Raw genomic sequence first — 17,001 nt, forward strand, 5'->3', positions numbered from 1 at the left:
TCACATCAAACTCTTTCTTAAATCAAATTGCCAGTGCGAAAATGATGACTTGATTTGAATCTCTGTCAAGCCAAAGGTTCACACCCCTAGTCACGGTTCAGCGCAGAAAAATGAAGCGTTATTTACAGAAGTGAAGAATGATCTCTTTTTTTTTTTTTTTTTTTTTAATGAAACTATACCATACATTTGGAAGACATTTAAGAGCCTTAGAGTGGCTAAAAACCTTTGACACGATGCAGAGTTTCAGCTCAAGTATGCAAACAACCCCAAAGTTACAGCGGCATTGTTTGCATTTTATGATTTTATAATGTGGGTTTTAGGCTAATTTTTGGCTCTGGCGGTGGCTAAAGTCAACAGCCCAAAGTCATAACAGTTACTTATTGTCAGATAAATGTGAGGAATAACCTGTAAAGGGCATGTCTACCTTACCACAGAAATACTCAGTATTAGTCAAGTTGGTGCTGGTAATATTGCTGTTAATAGCCAGAACCAGACCCAAAATGTTGGCATCCATCACAAGTTTTAAAGTCCTAATCCTGCATCTCAAGGCTGTTGTTATTTAACCTCATGAAGCTCTAAGTCATCAGCCAACTTAATGTCATGTATCAAGAGTAATGCGGTGTATCGTATTCTATGGATTTGATAGGGGAGTTATTGTCTGCACTGGGCTGTACCTCGGCCATTTGCTTGATATCATTCAGCCATTTCATTCCACCCTCATTACACATAAACGGGCGTGACCCCATTAGAGTAAATCTATAGGCGTCGTCTGTGTCCTGAGTGCCGCTCTGCTCTTTGCATGGCCGGTGTAAATCTTATCCATAAGGTTAATAACGATTGTAAATAGATGAAAGATCCGTTCAGAGATCTGGTTCGCCTCAGACAGGCAATGTATCATCTCTTTTTTCGTTTATTTCTTTACTTGTGTATGTGGTTGTTTTTAATTATCCCACTGAAATAGCCTCACAAAGGGTCTTATGTTATGCTTCTTGCGTTATTTCTGTTCATATTTGCCCCACAAGTGTGAACATGAGCACTTATCTATGTCGATTTGTGTTTTTAGCAAGTAAACAGCACTTGGATGCACACCGAGGCTGTGACTGGCCACATGACATTTTGAATTTGAGTTCTGATTGTCACATTTTGATATTCTCTCTCTCTCTCTCTCTCTCTCTCTCTCTCTCTCTCTCTCTCTCTCTCTCTCTCTCTCTCTCTCTCTCTCTCTCTCTCTCTCTCTCTCTCTCTCTCTCTCTCTCTCTCTCTCTCTCTCTCTCTCTCTCTCTCTCTCTCTCTCTCTCAGAGCCTACTTCAAGAGCTTCATCCCTCAGTTCCAAGAGGGAGCCTTTGCCAATGGAAAGCTGTAGTACTCTCTGGCTGAATAGCTTTGCCTGGAGAGTTGCCTGTGAGAGGGCGAGTGTGTGTGTGTGTGTGCATGGCGTGTGCGTGCGCATGCCTTTGTGTACCTGTATGCATGTGCGAAATTAACTGTACTGTGGCAGTACAGTGAGGAGAATGACCGTGTGCTTACTGCACACAGACTCTGTGAATACCAGATTGTACGACCTTGACATGTTTGCCTCTCATTTGATGCCTCCATTTTTTTATTACAGCTCTAGTGAGTTAATGTGGTTGTAAAGGTTTAGAATAAGTCATTGCACTCCACAACACAGTTTCTCAAAACCTGTTGAAATGAACACGAGCTCTGGCAGAAGCATTTTGCATTGTGAGAGTGAATTTCACACAGATTATTTTCCTCCACTACAAAGGGTTAGTAGTATAAACTGGACATACTATTTTGTCACATGCAAAATAACAAAAAAGGACTGCACAAATGATTTTGCATGTTAAGCATAATAACTACAAAGTGTATATACTTCACATTTCTGCTAATCTTTTCCCAAAGTAAGCAGTCGTATTTTAAAACTTCATATATCATTCAGATAGCCCTCCCTTTTATCCAGCCATTGGTTTCCAGACTTCAGACTTGTTTCACATCAGTATTCCATCACCATAAGAAAGTCATCCACATTAGTTTTCCTTAAAGCTGCAGCACTCTTGTGTTTTGACGAGTTGAAATGAGGTGGAGTGAAACAGTCTCTCTGCCGGAAAATTTATTAAAAGCCGTAAACATGCAATTCACAAAGAGAGCTGTGGCATAATCACAGTAAACATGAGCCTATTGTTAGGCCCCGTGTTGTTCCACCTTTTTACGCAAAAATGTAACAAACAAACACTTTTTGCTTGTGGAAATACTGTATTTTTAGCATTTTTCCAATTAAAATCCTGTGATGTCATTTATTGACATGCTGACAGTACTGTAAGCCACTGGAAGATGTGTTTTTGAGTCAAAATTTGTGTCGCCTAAAAAATCTTGTTTCCCTTAGTTGTATGTGTTGATGCTTTTTTTTTTTTATTCATAGTCTGAATCAGAATGTTGAAGAATCAATAGACAGATAAGATCCCAACAAATCTCCATTCACTACAAGGCCACAAAGTGGGTTACACTCAGTAGCCTACTACGATTCTTTGTAATGCAATGAAAGGTTTTTTATGTTTGAAATCAATTTAAAGTCTGTTTATGTCATTTCAAAAGAGACTATTAGGAAAGCAATGTGCAAAAAAATTAAAAAAAAAAAAAAAAGAACTAAAACATTTTTTAAAAATTACAGAAAAGAGCCTCCATACAGGGAAGGTGTTTTAGGGGAAACAAGTTTTGGTGCAATATGTTGCCTTCACACTTTAGTGTCATCTCAGTCAGATAATAAATGTTGAAATGTTACCCTCTGAATGGTCAGGTGTTATTTCATGTTCGAGTGTTTTTGTGTAGCACTGTTATTTTTTTAAATTATTTTTGTCCAAATGTAACTCAGTATGTTTGCCTGTCACAGAATAAACAGGCACCAGAATAACACAACAAAAGCAGAAAATCTGACTACATGAAAACACTGTGTGCCACAATGGGTTTCAAGTACTTAAAAACAGTTGCATTGATTCGAAAATGTGCATCACGGTGTGTTATCACGTATTTAAAAACAGCAGTATCGATTAAAAAAAAAAAAAGCACATTACACCAACCAACAACAGTAACATTGATTGAGATGCCAAAAATGAGTAAAAGGGAGTGTTTTTAGCTGGCCACTAATGTGCTTGTGTTTTTGAAAACAAGTAAGAAGGAGCTATGGCACAGGGAGGAGTGTGTGTGTGTGTGAGAGAGAGAGAGAGAGAGAGAGCGTGTGTGCGCGCACAAACATGCCCATGCTTTGGTGTGCACATGCATGCATGTGTGTTGAGAGAGGCAGAGTGTGCGTTTGCTTGTTTTCATCATTAAACATGAGGGTCATAGTTAGGGGTCTTTCCTGGCCTGAGGCGCAGCCCTTTGCTATATTTATTGTTGGTAATGCAGCAACTGTCAAGTCTAATTGGGAACTATAGGGTGAATGTATCTGGGGCATTTAATAGCATCAAGGCTCTTAATAAAATAATTAAAAAGCAAGATTCTTTTTGTCTTTTTCACTGCCCCGCTCCATGTTTCTTGCCGTAACCTTTCCCGACCTGCTTTCAAAACATCTCTGGCATCAGCCGCGGGACGAGCTGCTCTCATTTTGGAGAGCTGGGGGGGGCGGGGAGGGGTTGGGAGGGAGGGAGGCAGGCCGCTCAGAGGAGGGGGGGAGCGGGATGATGGCTAGCATCTTTAACGAGCATGAGCAAAGAGTCGGTTTAACTTGACAGTCGATTCTAGACATCATGACTTTGCACTCAAAATGCACGGATTGATTTTCAGTTTTCTGGCGAATCTCGGCGTTGCTCTGGCCCCTCGTCTGAACCTTTAACTTGCTGAGTCTGAATTGGAGTGTTGAGCTCACTTAAGGCCAAACAGCACAAATGACTGATTGAATCATTAGCCTCAATTGGCAAATCACTTCTTTGAATGTGGACCGTGACATTGCAGTGAGAGAAGTGCGCCGACTTCCATTGTCCATTTGAGAAAGCTCATTCATCCCCCAAGTTTAACTCAGTGCTTGATACTGACCCAAGCTGACATAAGCCCTTTAAGTAACCTGTAAACAATTCTTTCCAAAGTGGTTTAAACTGTGTCACTTTCTGAGATGCTTAAGTCACATGTAGTAAAAGGCCTCCTCCCTCAAAAGTGCCTGCGCCTAAACACGGCTCACCTTTACACGCTTGTAAGTAACTTAACATGGATTTATCCAGTGTAATGATCCTGTGAAGGTGCTGCTCAAGGTACCTTTTGAAGATGTGCTTCTCAGCCCCCTGAATCACAGTGCAGAGGTCTGCCAACCCTCCAAGCTAATACTCCAAATCCACTAATCCAGCCGTCTTTAAGAGATCTCAATGGCAGTCGGATGGAATAATTAAAGGCCGGAATAATTAGCTTGCAATCTCTGGACGGGGGATGATTAATAAATTGATGCGAGCGGTTTGGTTTTTTTTTACGGTCAGGCTGAGTTCACGCTTTGCTGAACTGGGACATCGAAGGGATTGATCGAAGACGGAGTGGTCATTTTCCCTAAGCAGTTGAACGTGTGATTCAGCGGTTATGGGGATTTGGTATCGCTCCGCTCCATCACGTGAGAGGAACTTTTCATTTCGAGGCTAAACGGGCCCGGCGGCAGCACAACTAATTTACCCAAAGTCAACTCACCCGATTGCGACTGGTGCGAACAGAGGCCTCTCCGCCGTAGAAGCAGGTGTCCCCAGCTCAAGGGAGCCGGCAACATGAACATTAGCATTAGATTAACATTAACTGCTCTGGTGACAACCCTATAAGCGGCTAGCTCGGAGGCAGTAAGGACCTGCCAGCCCAGAGAACTGACAAGTGTGTGAAACAGGATCATTTAAAGCTCAGCAGCAGCACCTTCCTGGGCAATAACCCGGAGTTAGCTTTTGGCATCAGTCACCCCGCTTCACCTCAAGAAGTAGGGCTACTGGCTGGAAAACTTTCCGCAAGTAGAAAAGTATGTCGACGGCGTGGGGGAAAAGTTACGGGACGACAGCACAGACGCAGGGGAGGTTATACGGAAAGATAAAGATAGCAAAAATAAAGAGAGGGGGGCCAAAGTAAGAGAGTGATTGAAAATCGTCCTGCCAACCTGAATCATCACCTTGTGCCCAGAGACGGTAAACAGACGGGGCAGCAGCAATTGTGTGAGGTAATCGGAGGGAAACAAGGAACATCCAAAAGGCCTGAATATGTCAGGGAGCGGTAAAGGCGGACGGCCGCCTTCGAGATTGTTTACTCTTCTCTCTCATCACCGTGTCCAACTTGCCCAATCTGTCAGCCTCGCCTGATTCTATTTTTCTTATTGTTTTTTTTTTTTGTTTTTTTTTTTTTTTTCTACGGCAACCCTTTGACTTAACATGTTCCCCTGGAAAAAAAAAAAGACAAAAGAAACACAGTAAGGCAACTAAAAGTGAGGAGGGGAGGGGGGATCACAAACTCCAGTGACTGTGGGGTACTTTATGTTTTGTGTGGAAGTACAAATTCAGAGTGACATATGGGGAGTTTTCCCCCCCATCTTCAATGTGTGTGTGTGTGTGGAGGAAGTGGGTGAGGAGGAGTGTGTGTTGGAGGGGGGGGGGTTGGATTTCAGAGGCTATGCAGCATTTGCGATGCGGCGTAGGGTTGTTGATGCGAGCCATGTTGAGGATGATGGAGCTGAGAGGCTTAACTAATTTTGGAAAGAGAGAGCAGGAGGAGGAGAGCGGAGGGGGGATTTGGGGCCTTTTGTTACAGCCTGTTTGATCTGGGAATTTAAAAAAAAAAATGGCCCAGAGATGTCGTGAAAATGAGAGAATTACCGCTCGGGTCCCTCACTCTTCTTTTTATCAAGCCGAAGTAGCAGTGGGGAATTCTAATGCACTCTCCGTCAAAAGCAGCAGATATTTTTCCCCCCTCTTGCATCCAGATAATAACTGGATCTCGTTAAACCCTGATTGTTAATTGCTAATTACTCCCTGTACATGAGAAGCCAGGAGAGCGTAGCTAAGCCGATCAAATGAGTCCTCACTCCGGAGCTTGTAGGTTTTCCCGTTTTGTCTCCCCCTCATGTTGTTTAGGCGTTTTGGATGGGCTTGTTTTCGATGGCTTTTGACAAGATAAAGAAAGATTTTTTGTTGGGAGGTAGCAGGGGGGGGCATGGAGGGGAAACAGAGGGGGGGGCTCCCGCCTCATTTTCCCCTTGGGTGTGATCATCGACACTTGATTTAAAGCTTTCATGGGTTAACCAAAGCACATCCCTCAGGTGTTTTTTCTCTGGAATAGAGCTCTTGGTTCCCTCTTATTTAGCGAGCAATTTGGCATTGGCTCAATGTGCTCGATTCTGCTAAAGATGAGAGTCAATTTGCTTAAATATACCCATATTGGCACCGTGCGTTTGCTTGGCAGGGAGGGGATTCGGGGCCTAATCGAGGTTTTAAAGGTAATGTTTGGCAACAATCGCTCATTTGCAAAATGGTATCTCAGAATCACTTTAGGTGTAGCGGTTGATTTAGTGCAATTCAAGGAAATTGCTTGGAGACAGTGGCCTATACTGTGTGTAAGTGATTTCCCTTTCAGTGCTAGGTATACTACATCGTTTACTGACTCTAATTTACTCCTCTGCTTTCGATGTTGTGTTTTTTTTTTTTCTTTACTCCTCAGCGGCCTTCGCCTTCCCTCTCACCCTCAGATTCACTCCCCCACCCCACCACCAGCTACCTGAGGAGCTGTCAGTCTGGATTGCCGCGCTGTCGGTTCAGCCTGTCAGGCTGAGGGACGCGTTCTGATCGGCCGCGGACACTGATAGACCTGTCAGGTGAGATGACAGCTGCAAGTGGAGACGCACACAGACAGGTACATGTAATGTGACAAGACTCCTCATTCCCTCCGCCGCCGCCCGCTCCTCTTACCCCCTTCACTTCACTTCGCTCCCCCTCCCGAAAAATAAATATCCATGTGTTGGAAGTTGGAGGAAGAGTGCACGAGGGATGGGCATGTTTTCCTTGACGAGTTGGAGGAAACTTTTCCTTTGAGCCTGAATGGATGTGATGCGGCTGCGTGATGCAGAAAGGCCCGGTGATGCCTTTCGCTACATTCTCAGCTTGAATTCTGAGTTTTATATGCAGTCACTATAGTGTGGCAGGATATGACAACATGTCAAAATATCAATATCATGAGGCAATATGTCATCTGGAATTTTGGATGTCATAATATCAGAATAGGATTTAAGTGTGAATTTTAGTAAAGGGATGCAATTTTCTGAACTTATTGGACTGTTCTAGTTTTATTATTTGCCTCCACCTGCTTGATCATCATATCCAAATTACTGATGACTGTTTATTTCTAAATAATTTATGAAAGCACCAATAGTCCATGGAGAATACTCACAATATCGATATTGAGGTATTTAGAGGAAAAGATCTAAATATTTGATATCTTTGTCCCTATAGCCCAGCTCTAACATGATTTATTGATCTTACTGGCCAAGCCATACTTCAGCACATTTCATAAAAAATGCATTACATCCTAAAATTGCGGCTGGACACTTAAAACTGCGTTCACACATGCATCTCGCAAGTGTCTCCTTTCCTTCCTGTGGTGAAACAGATCTGAGGTTTTCAAAGCAGTCGGCGCAGTAAAAGGCTGCACCGAGTCGAATGTTTTCCACTGTGATCTGGACCACATGGATATGTGGTGCAAAATTGTATCCCGAGGCGTGCGATCTACATGCCACTTGTGTTTGAACGTTCAAATCGGGATTTGTCAGCGTTGCCGTGACAATATGTAAATCTCATGCCATTCGCCTGAGACAATTGTCATAATTTTGGCGCCTCGGCAGCTTCACTGAGCCAGCGCTAGCGTGGAGGACGACGACACACGACAATGGGAAGAAAGTGAAACAGCCGACTTAATTGGTTGTTGGGGGCATGCCTCGACTCAGTCAAAACTCAAAGGTACGTACTGTAACTGAAATGGCACAAGTTAGAGAAGTGTAGGTACAGACGTTTTTTTGTTAGTGTTACTGTCTTTTTGACATTTCTGTCAGTTCATAATGGTCGGGGCTATGAGTCGCATCCGAGAACTTATAGGAACTGTCATGCCCAAAATTCAGCTATTGATCATGGCGGCACATGGTGTGAGTGCAGCCTTGCATTGCGGTGTCAATGCCTTTTTTTTTTTTCTCTTCCTGCTCTCCTCTCTGAGCAGCGGTCGAACTGATTCAGTGTGTCTAGAGAGCGTCGACACTTCAAACCATCTCGTCGCTCAGCGGCAGCTCGGCAGCGCCGGGCCTCACCCCCCGCCTCGCCTCACAACCACCGTGCAGCTGTACACTGTTGACCTCCATGTGCTCCCGTGGCAGCGTGGGTCATGCCCCAAAGGACTGTGGGTACAAAGGGGGAAAAAAAGACGCAAACACTGTTGCAGCAAATGAGATAAGAGGAAAGGGTGAGGGAGGGTGGGGATGGGGATGGGGGTGGCAGGGGCAGTGGGGAGGAGATGATGGGGGGTGATGGTGGTAGTAGGTGGGGGGCGGGAGGAGGGTGGGCGCTGGCTCGTGCCAAGTGACACAAACCCCCTTTGGCAGCCTAATTAAATTTTCCACTTTTCCACACTCGCATTAAGCCTCCATCGAGCCGGAAGGAATGGACGCACCGGAGGAGTAGACCTCAGGAGGAAGATCAGCCCCCCCCCCCTCCCACCACCCCCCACCACCTCCACCGCCATCTCGCCCCTCTATTCCACATTTCTTTTCAGAGTCCCCACCGCACCCCACCCAAAACAGCCAGCACACCTCTTCCTTAAAGCATAACCATTTTTTAGCCTTGACCCTTTTCTCCCCCGCCCCGTCGTACCAACTTGTGACCACAAACGCATCACAAAGCTTTTTATACATGTTACTGCCTACGTGTGCATGTCCCACCTCATACCACTCTATGATTAGGAATGCATATATTCAATATGCACCTCTATAATGCAGCGACTGATGGGATTTTGCTTGGAATTGCAATGGAAAATGATTGATGAGAGAAAAAATCGGCCAGATATGTGTTGCATTCCACGGCTCTCTGTCTTTACCTCTTGCACTTTACTTGCTGCGTCTTCATGTTTCAAAGAGGAGAACGTTTTGAGACACAGTGTCAATCATGAGACGTCTAACAAGACATCACAGAGACAGCAGCGGGCCCGGTGTGAAGGCTCGCCAGTCGGTACACTGATTCCACAACAGATTTTAGCGCGGAGGACGCGATCAAAGAGCCAGATAAATCAAGCTGAAACAATGGGGATTATTCTACGACCAAGATAAGCCTCAGAGTGGCGTGTGAGGATTGAGGAAGATACAGGCACACAAAGAATTCCATACATTCACAACGAAAATTGTGCGATTGCATTCAAGGATGTGCCAGCGGTGCTTATCTTCTCTGCACAGGAAGTTCAAGGACATGCCTTGAGTTTTTCAGTACAGAAATTGCGTCTTTAGGGGGTTCAGTGGCCAAAAGAATGTCTTTTTTTTTTTTTTTTACCTGCATTTGTGCAAGGAAATGATAATCCGCTCCCCTTACCGATTGACATACTGTACCACAGCCTGCATCCAGTTCAAGAAAACTAGTCTAACCACTCACTGTCTGGCAGTTCTTTCCCAAGAAAAACTCTGATTCACGGGAAGTCATGCAAAGTGTGCGAAAAGTTCCGTTGGGAATTTTTTCCATCCCCAGTGTGTATCAACTGGCGCGGACTGATAGCCTACAGTTTGCTGGTGTTCTTTAGCAGGAAATAGTTCCCGTCAAAACTCTTCGTCCTCTGGGGAAGACAGCTATGTCGGGAATCCGTATCATTGTTTTTTTTTTTTTTTTCGAAAGACGTGTTGCTGCTGAGTTTTTCACATTAAATTTGGAACAGTTGGAGCTCCTAAGAACATGGTGGGTGGGTATAGTTGTACTGAAGGGAGACAGACTGGAAACCTCACCAAATCGCACAGACATGGTCTGGATGGAAAGGTTGCACTAGAAGTAAGTAAAAAAAAAATCTGTTTTTGTATTTTGAATGAACTTTTCCTTTAAGATCTAATGTTTTAAAGACTTTCCAGACTCCTCTTTCAACTTTTGGCTCAAGCAATCTGCAACAGAAGAGAGGATGTCGTATTTTTTTTTGGTGAGCTATCAGGAGCTGAAGTAAAGCAACAGGAGCAAAACTTAGTTCCCCAACCAACCAAAAGCCATTAACATTCCGAGCCGCACGGCCCTCGGTCCACTCTCGGGCCGCACTACTCATAAATTGCATTGACAACCTTGTTGACAGAGTGAGATAAACTTCCCCATTGTGGGCGCGCTGTGGCTGCGCTGAACAGCGTCACTCAGAAACACTATTTGATTTGACTGTTTTGGGCCAGCGAAGGGGAAAACAAGACGTCGAGAAGACCAAAACAAAATAACACGCAGACATAAAGCCTGTTTTTGTCAGGCAGCCAGCGCTTTCCTCCGTTGGTTTCTAGTATTGAGAGGTTGTTGTTTTCACTTGGGCCTATGTGGCTTTTTCTTTTTTTTTCCATAAACAAAACAAGCTTTACGGGGACGTCCAGTAAAAGTGGAAGGAATTGCTGGGGTCCTGTTTGTTCGCGAGCTGCAGGTGGCTGTGTTGACCGCTCCGTGCCTGCTCAGAAGTCCCCTAACCACCTCACGCTCTTTTCTTCTCCCAGACCCCGTTATTTGTTCACTTCTTCCACTACGCGCTCCAGCATTTCCCCTTCTCTCTCTCTCTCTCTCTCTCTCTCTGCTGTTTTTGCCCGAGCAGCGTTCCATTCTTCTTTGTTTCGAGGTACATCGCGTTTGTGACGCATTTCCTTCCATTGTATCAGGAACTGATACCCTAATGGTTGTGAAGTTACTGTCAAGAGTGCGCTTCGTGTGTGGCGTTGATTGGAAGGTATGCTGCATGCAGGTAGTTTTCTTATTTTCCTCGTGACCGTTTCATTGTGCTCGGTAGATGATACACACAACACCGTGGCCAAATTGCACAATAATTTGCTGCAAATCTGCTGCGAGAGAGTGCATGTGAGATTTGCCAACCACTGGACTGCACAATGGCAGCGTGAAAACAAGTGGTAGCTGCAGCACTTGACACAGCTGAGTCATCCTTTAGGTCACCAGGTTTATTTCCCGACTGCAGCAAACAAGCAAGGAAACATTTGGTTGCTACGTGATGGTATTTAGTAAGATGGTCCTATTCCCTCGTTCCCACCTCCCAGCAATTTCACTGCTGCCCCGCTCCAGGCACTATCACAGGCTCAGCGCTGCAAGGGGGGGGGGGAAACAACTCCATTTTAAGCCATTTAATCTCATTTTGAGTCTTAAAATCTTGTTTGTTTGTTTTTTTTTTCAAACAAGATAAAAAAAAAAGAATCTTGTCCCCGATGCATTTCAACTTGTTTCCAGAAATTTCGTGAATCAAGTGTCATTTTATTGATAAAAGCATTATTCTGCCACATGCAAACATATTTATACTAACAAAAATGCTGAATCTACATGGAGCCAAGTGGGATTATTATGGGATTAGAAAAAAACAAGATTTTAACACTGAATTTGAGGCTAAATGAGTTCCTAAAATGGAGAGTTTTTTACTGTCAGCAGACAATTCGAGGAAGGATTTGTTTGTCATATGAAAGTTTTGAAAATGAAAACCAGTGGGTAAACATGCATTTGTTCTTTTGTAAAGAGATTCCATTTCCAGCAGTGTTTATGTGTAGGCAGGTGTCATGTTGCAGAAGTAAACACTTCATATCTGCAGGGAAGTAAAACTGTTCACCCACTTACTTTTAAAAATATAAGTCAAACCTCTGAACTTAATCGGCACTTAGCAATAAAACATATTTAGCATCAAATTTAATAATTGCCAGAATAAGAAAACTTTTCCTCAATGCCTCCCTCAGTGATTTAAATGATTACTCCAAATGAGAAAGCCTTGGTGTTGCTGTAAGGTTCATTTTTTCACTTTGATGGAGCTAGGCTAACGACTCCCATAGACTTCAAGTCTGTATGCTAACCTAACAAAAAATGCTACCTATATGAACCAAACCACTGCACATACAGAGGTGAAAATGGTATCGAACATCTTGTCTCAGTTTGGGTAAGTCAGAAAAAGGGCATTTTGCCCAAAATGTTTGAATATTCCTTTAACTTGTGTCATTTGGGGAGCCTTCATCTGGACAAGAGGAGTTAGAAACATGGCTGCAACCAAAGCCACAGTATGGCAATGCCCTTTTCTACCTGCAAACCTCTGAACTCCAACCAGCCCAGCCCTCTGCTTTCAAAATAAAAGAAACCTTCCTATATGTGAGAAAGGGATATACATATATGTATGTGTGTATATATATATATATGTGTGTGTGTGTGTGTGTGTGTGTGTGTGTGTGTGTGTGTGTGTGTGTGTGTGTGTGTGTATATATATATATATATATATATATATAAACAGTTTCTTGACATTCTCTTGTTTCTTACATGTTGGTCTTATCATTGCATTATAATATTGTGGAAATTATCAGCACCAATGGAACATTTTAGGCTGTATTCAGTCCAGTGCTATGCTCTTAGTTGGAACTATCTCCCCATCATTTCATGTTTGTGATAGCCTACAGAAGGTTTTGCTATCAAGTGTTTTTTGTTTGTTTGTTTGTTTGTTTGTTTGTTTTGGTTTGGTTTTTTGTTGTTGTTGTTGTTTGTTTTTGTTTTTGTTTTTGTTTTGTTTTGTTTTTTGCATGTGTTTCTATAAAAAAAAAAAATACAGAATTCACAACGAAAGGGCAAAATTATCAGAGATTTGATGCTCTCAGTCTGGGTGGACCTGCCATGTGAACAAGAGGAAGATGTCGTTGAGCGGCTCCAGTGTTTTCTGCATACTTGCATCTGATTGGTCTTATTGGAGGCTATGCAGCCAATGAATTCATATTCTTTTCTCCACAATCCCACACTCTCTGGAGGTCAAGAATGCTCAAATTATCCCTCTGCGCTGTTGTGTTTGACTGCTTTACATGAGTCGTCAAGGCAACCGCTGAATGAAATTGCTGAAATAAGGGTTACTTTAATTCACATGAGCTCTGTCTGCCGGCCTGGATGCCAGTGTCTTGTGAAGATGTCATCTTGCACCATGGGCATCCTGATGACACAGCTGATGAAATTTCTGTTTAGAAAGTGGAATTTGCACAAGACATCGTGACAAAAAAGTAGATATCAGCATCCAGATTATAAATAGAGACAAACTGATTTTGTTTGAGCAATACTGTAGCACTGTGGGCTTGAAGCTGTATTAAAGAAAAGTTTTTTCTTTTCATTGTTGTTTATTTTTACAGTAGGTAAGGGGGCAGTGCTGCAAACTGGCATCTCGGCCCAGGTTTCTGAACCATGCGAGCTGAACAGATGGGGAAAATGCAGCCACACTTTGACAACAAGTCATCCAGTGACCCCAGTGAAGGCTGTAAACAGGAGAATTCTCCTTTGGTGTCTTGTTCATTGCAGAGCAGTGTCATTAAATATTACAGTAACTGCATTATCCTGCCACTGACACAGAGCCACGGTGCCAGCAAATCCCATTGTCAATCACACTGATTGTTCTTTAACCCACTCTCTGCCCTCCAAGTAAGCACTTCAGTACATGCGTGTGCACTGTCGCAGCACTTGAGCCACCAGATTAGCCCTGCAGATCATGTTGAGCTCATATCTAGGTGAAGGTATTAAAACTCTACGGTGTGAGTGACGCCAAGAGGAGCAAACAAAGAAGCCAGACAAGGGCAAGAATAAATGATGACGACAAAAGGAAAAGCGCCAGTGCAATGTGAAACACCATGCAAAATAAATCAGTAATAATCAATCACGTGCACTTGCTGACTTGAAGAGAGCTTTAGTATCAGTTCACCTGATAGAAAGAATCTCAATAAATCCTTCCCTGTTCTCATTGTAAAACAACTTCCTTGCTTTATGATTTAGCCATAAAGTGAGTCATTCGTTACATAACACTGTAGTGTTGATAACAGTAGGAAACAACATATTGATGTCTTATGTCTGAATTATAGACTACATGTGCAGTTCAGATGAATCTGTGATATTGCAGCCTTAACAAAAAGGAGGCAGACAACTTCTCCACAGAGGCTTTCTCTCAGTATTCCAACCACTAACTGCACTTGATTCAATTTGGAATTTGTTCCGTGGACAAATGACAGTGACCTCTGTCTTATAACAAAGCCACATGACAGAGGGAAGCCTCCGAGGCCCTGATGTCTATTACACGGCATGGGCAACAGTACAACACCACTTTGACCTCTTGCTGAACTCATAGGCCCGATGGGCTCTAATCTCCATGTGGTAATATATCTGCTCTCAAACATACCAATACTAATAAGAATGAGAACAAGAGAAATAAAAAATAATAATGTATCCTCATTAAAAATTTCATGTGGTAGACCCTTTTCACAGCAGTCATTTTGACATGAAATAGCAGGTAACAGAGGTGTTATTAAAGACATTAATACAGGTTCTGCTCCATTTTTCCATTTTGGTCTAAGGAAGAAACCCTTACTTAATGACACCTGGGTTTACCTGCTGTTTCATGTCAGAATGGCTGCAATGAAAATTATCCTTTTTTTTTTTTTTTTTTTTTTTTTTTAAGGCAAAAATAAATTCATCGCATGCTATTGCCATCAAAGGGGATATATGAAATTAAATCTATGGACTGTTCAGATGCTGCGTTTCCTCAGTTGCCCTCAAGTGCTGCTGGAAATATTTAAAAAATTATGAAGCTTAGGACAGGAACGACCCAACAAATGGTAAGTAGTGAGTGGGAATGAGTGAGAGTGGGAAAATCAGACTTTATTTATTTATTTATTGACTTATTTATTTGGTCTATATGATAACCCACGTTGCAGAGATTTGACGTTTAACTGATAGATGGAGAGCATGAAGGCTGTGGCAGCTAGTGAAGGTAAAAGTGATTTATTTCATTGTTCTGTATGATATTGTTCGTATTGTTCTTAGCAAATGACTGGGTGTCTAATTTTTCACTCGGTGGATGTTTAAGGTTTAGATGCCAAGTATTTTGTGCATACTTATAAGTTGTTTTGTGGTGTTGAAGACGGAAAAATGCAAATTATATTTAGCTTGGAGTTTATTTAAATGCCAAAAAAAAAAAAAATGCAATAAATCTTTTTTTTTTTTTTTTTTTTTTTTTTTTAAATAATAATAATAAAAAACTTTTGCTTCCTAAAATAATTGAAACTTCAAGCATTTTCTCCATTATCTACCTATTCTTGGCTTCTGCTGCAGCACAAAGTCCAACAATAAAAGAGCCACCAGTTTTTAATGCCTACTTTTAAAACTTTGGGTGAATATTTATCCGACATTATTATTACTATTATCCGACAGTAAAGTCCTATGTACAAAGTGACCAGTGCGACTTAGCGGTGCCCGAGGCGTACTTGAAGGCAGCATTAGAGATCAGGGCCGTCAGCGTATTTATTGTGCGTCACCGGTGTACCTGTGATATGTGGATCAGTCGGTCACGGCCAAGTAAGCTGTCTGCTTATCGATGAAATTAATTCTGTCTTTCGTCTGTGGCTGGATGGAAGGAGGGATGAGATGTCCTGTCCTGCAGCGACGTGATACAGCTGATCTCTTATGATGTGTGATGCTGCGCCACCGACACGTCAGTGGCGCATAAACTGCGGGTCAACACGTCAATGAGGCGCTGATCTGCTCCAGTTTGATGTATGCACTAAATCCATAAGCTTCTGCAAGGTCTCCTTTTCCGTCAAAACTTTTCTGTGCCGGCTGAGACTGTCTGAATGTCACTGTAAGGTCAGTGTGATGACATATTACCTGACACCAAGTCTAATATAGACATCTAATATAAACAAAGAGCACTTATTCTGCACGAATTTGCATCTGTTAATGTGGTGGACTATAAACTCAGACTTCACACAGGAACATATTCTTTACCAAATGAGCGCCCATGGGTGCATCTCAAATTATATTATAAACTTAATTATAGGCCGTTGGCAGGTTTGATTTCCTCGTGCAATTTAGGAGAAACTGTGTCGCTTAGCAACCACGATACTGTCCGAGAACTAAAGAAAAGAAGTAGCCTACTTATTAGCCATTGATGAATATCAGTCAAAAATATGAGATTTACTGAACATCTGCATTCTTTCCACAGTCGTTTTCTACCAGTAAAGCCACGGCACGCTTCAAATTGCTTTTTCCTAGTTTATTGCTCAGTTGCATCATTTTCACACAGGTCAAAAGGTACTGTGGTAATGACACCCAGTGACTTTGGAAAAGGTGACATCTTGCAGAGCTGAGGTACCTATATTTGACGTGTTCACGTTATGAGCAAGCAAAGAAACAGTAAGTCAGTCAGCGGAGGGACTGGTCACCTCAGAAAACCCCCTGTACATCATTTTCCTTAACCATCACCCCCCGACGAGATAAGTGAAACTTTTTTTAATGAAGGCAACTCTTTTTTGGCAGAGATACGCGCGGCAAACAGCTTTAGGAGAGCTCAGTATGCTCAGTGCTGATGATACAGATTAAAATAGGAACCATACCAGATTGGATTACACTTAATGCGCCATTTCATATCGTGTAACGTGTCATTTTCTGGGCGCCGTGCCCTTGCTTATGAGGTGCGTCCGAATTACAATTAGCCCACATATCATTTGAAATTCCTTTGAAGCCACCGTGCTGCACTGTTGTATTAGGCCTAACCAATGGGCCACATTAATCTGACCATTCGCAGGGGTACAGGCTGTGTTTGATGAGTACCATCCACGGAGCACGGTGCCACCGCTCTGATTTACGCACAATGCGTTTCTGCCAAATAACGCAAAGACCTGATTGTGCCGCGGCACTGCATGTCCAATCATTTTCACTGCTCTTTTATTGAGAGGAACAATAGCATCTTAAACCCAGTGTGTGTTTCTGAGCTCGCGTTTCCTTAGATGAGCAAACCGGTGGGAAAAA

The 17,001-nt window shown here is 42.8% G+C and overlaps 1 protein-coding gene across 1 annotated transcript in view; it reads left to right on the plus strand.

Annotated features, from left to right (window-relative positions):
* The window catches only part of babam2 (BRISC and BRCA1 A complex member 2), a 72,854-nt gene extending 70,066 nt beyond the window's left edge, over window positions 1–2,788 (plus strand). Inside the window, exon 12 of the mRNA XM_030044500.1 lies at window positions 1,301–2,788. Within this exon, the coding sequence (XP_029900360.1) occupies window positions 1,301–1,364 (64 nt within the window). The 3' untranslated portion in view covers window positions 1,365–2,788. The remainder of the gene's footprint in view (window positions 1–1,300) is intronic.
* The last annotated feature ends 14,213 nt before the right edge of the window (window positions 2,789–17,001 follow it).

The sequence above is a fragment of the Myripristis murdjan genome, chromosome 22 (genome assembly GCF_902150065.1).
Source record: "Myripristis murdjan chromosome 22, fMyrMur1.1, whole genome shotgun sequence".
NCBI classification, from domain to species: domain Eukaryota; kingdom Metazoa; phylum Chordata; class Actinopteri; order Holocentriformes; family Holocentridae; genus Myripristis; species Myripristis murdjan.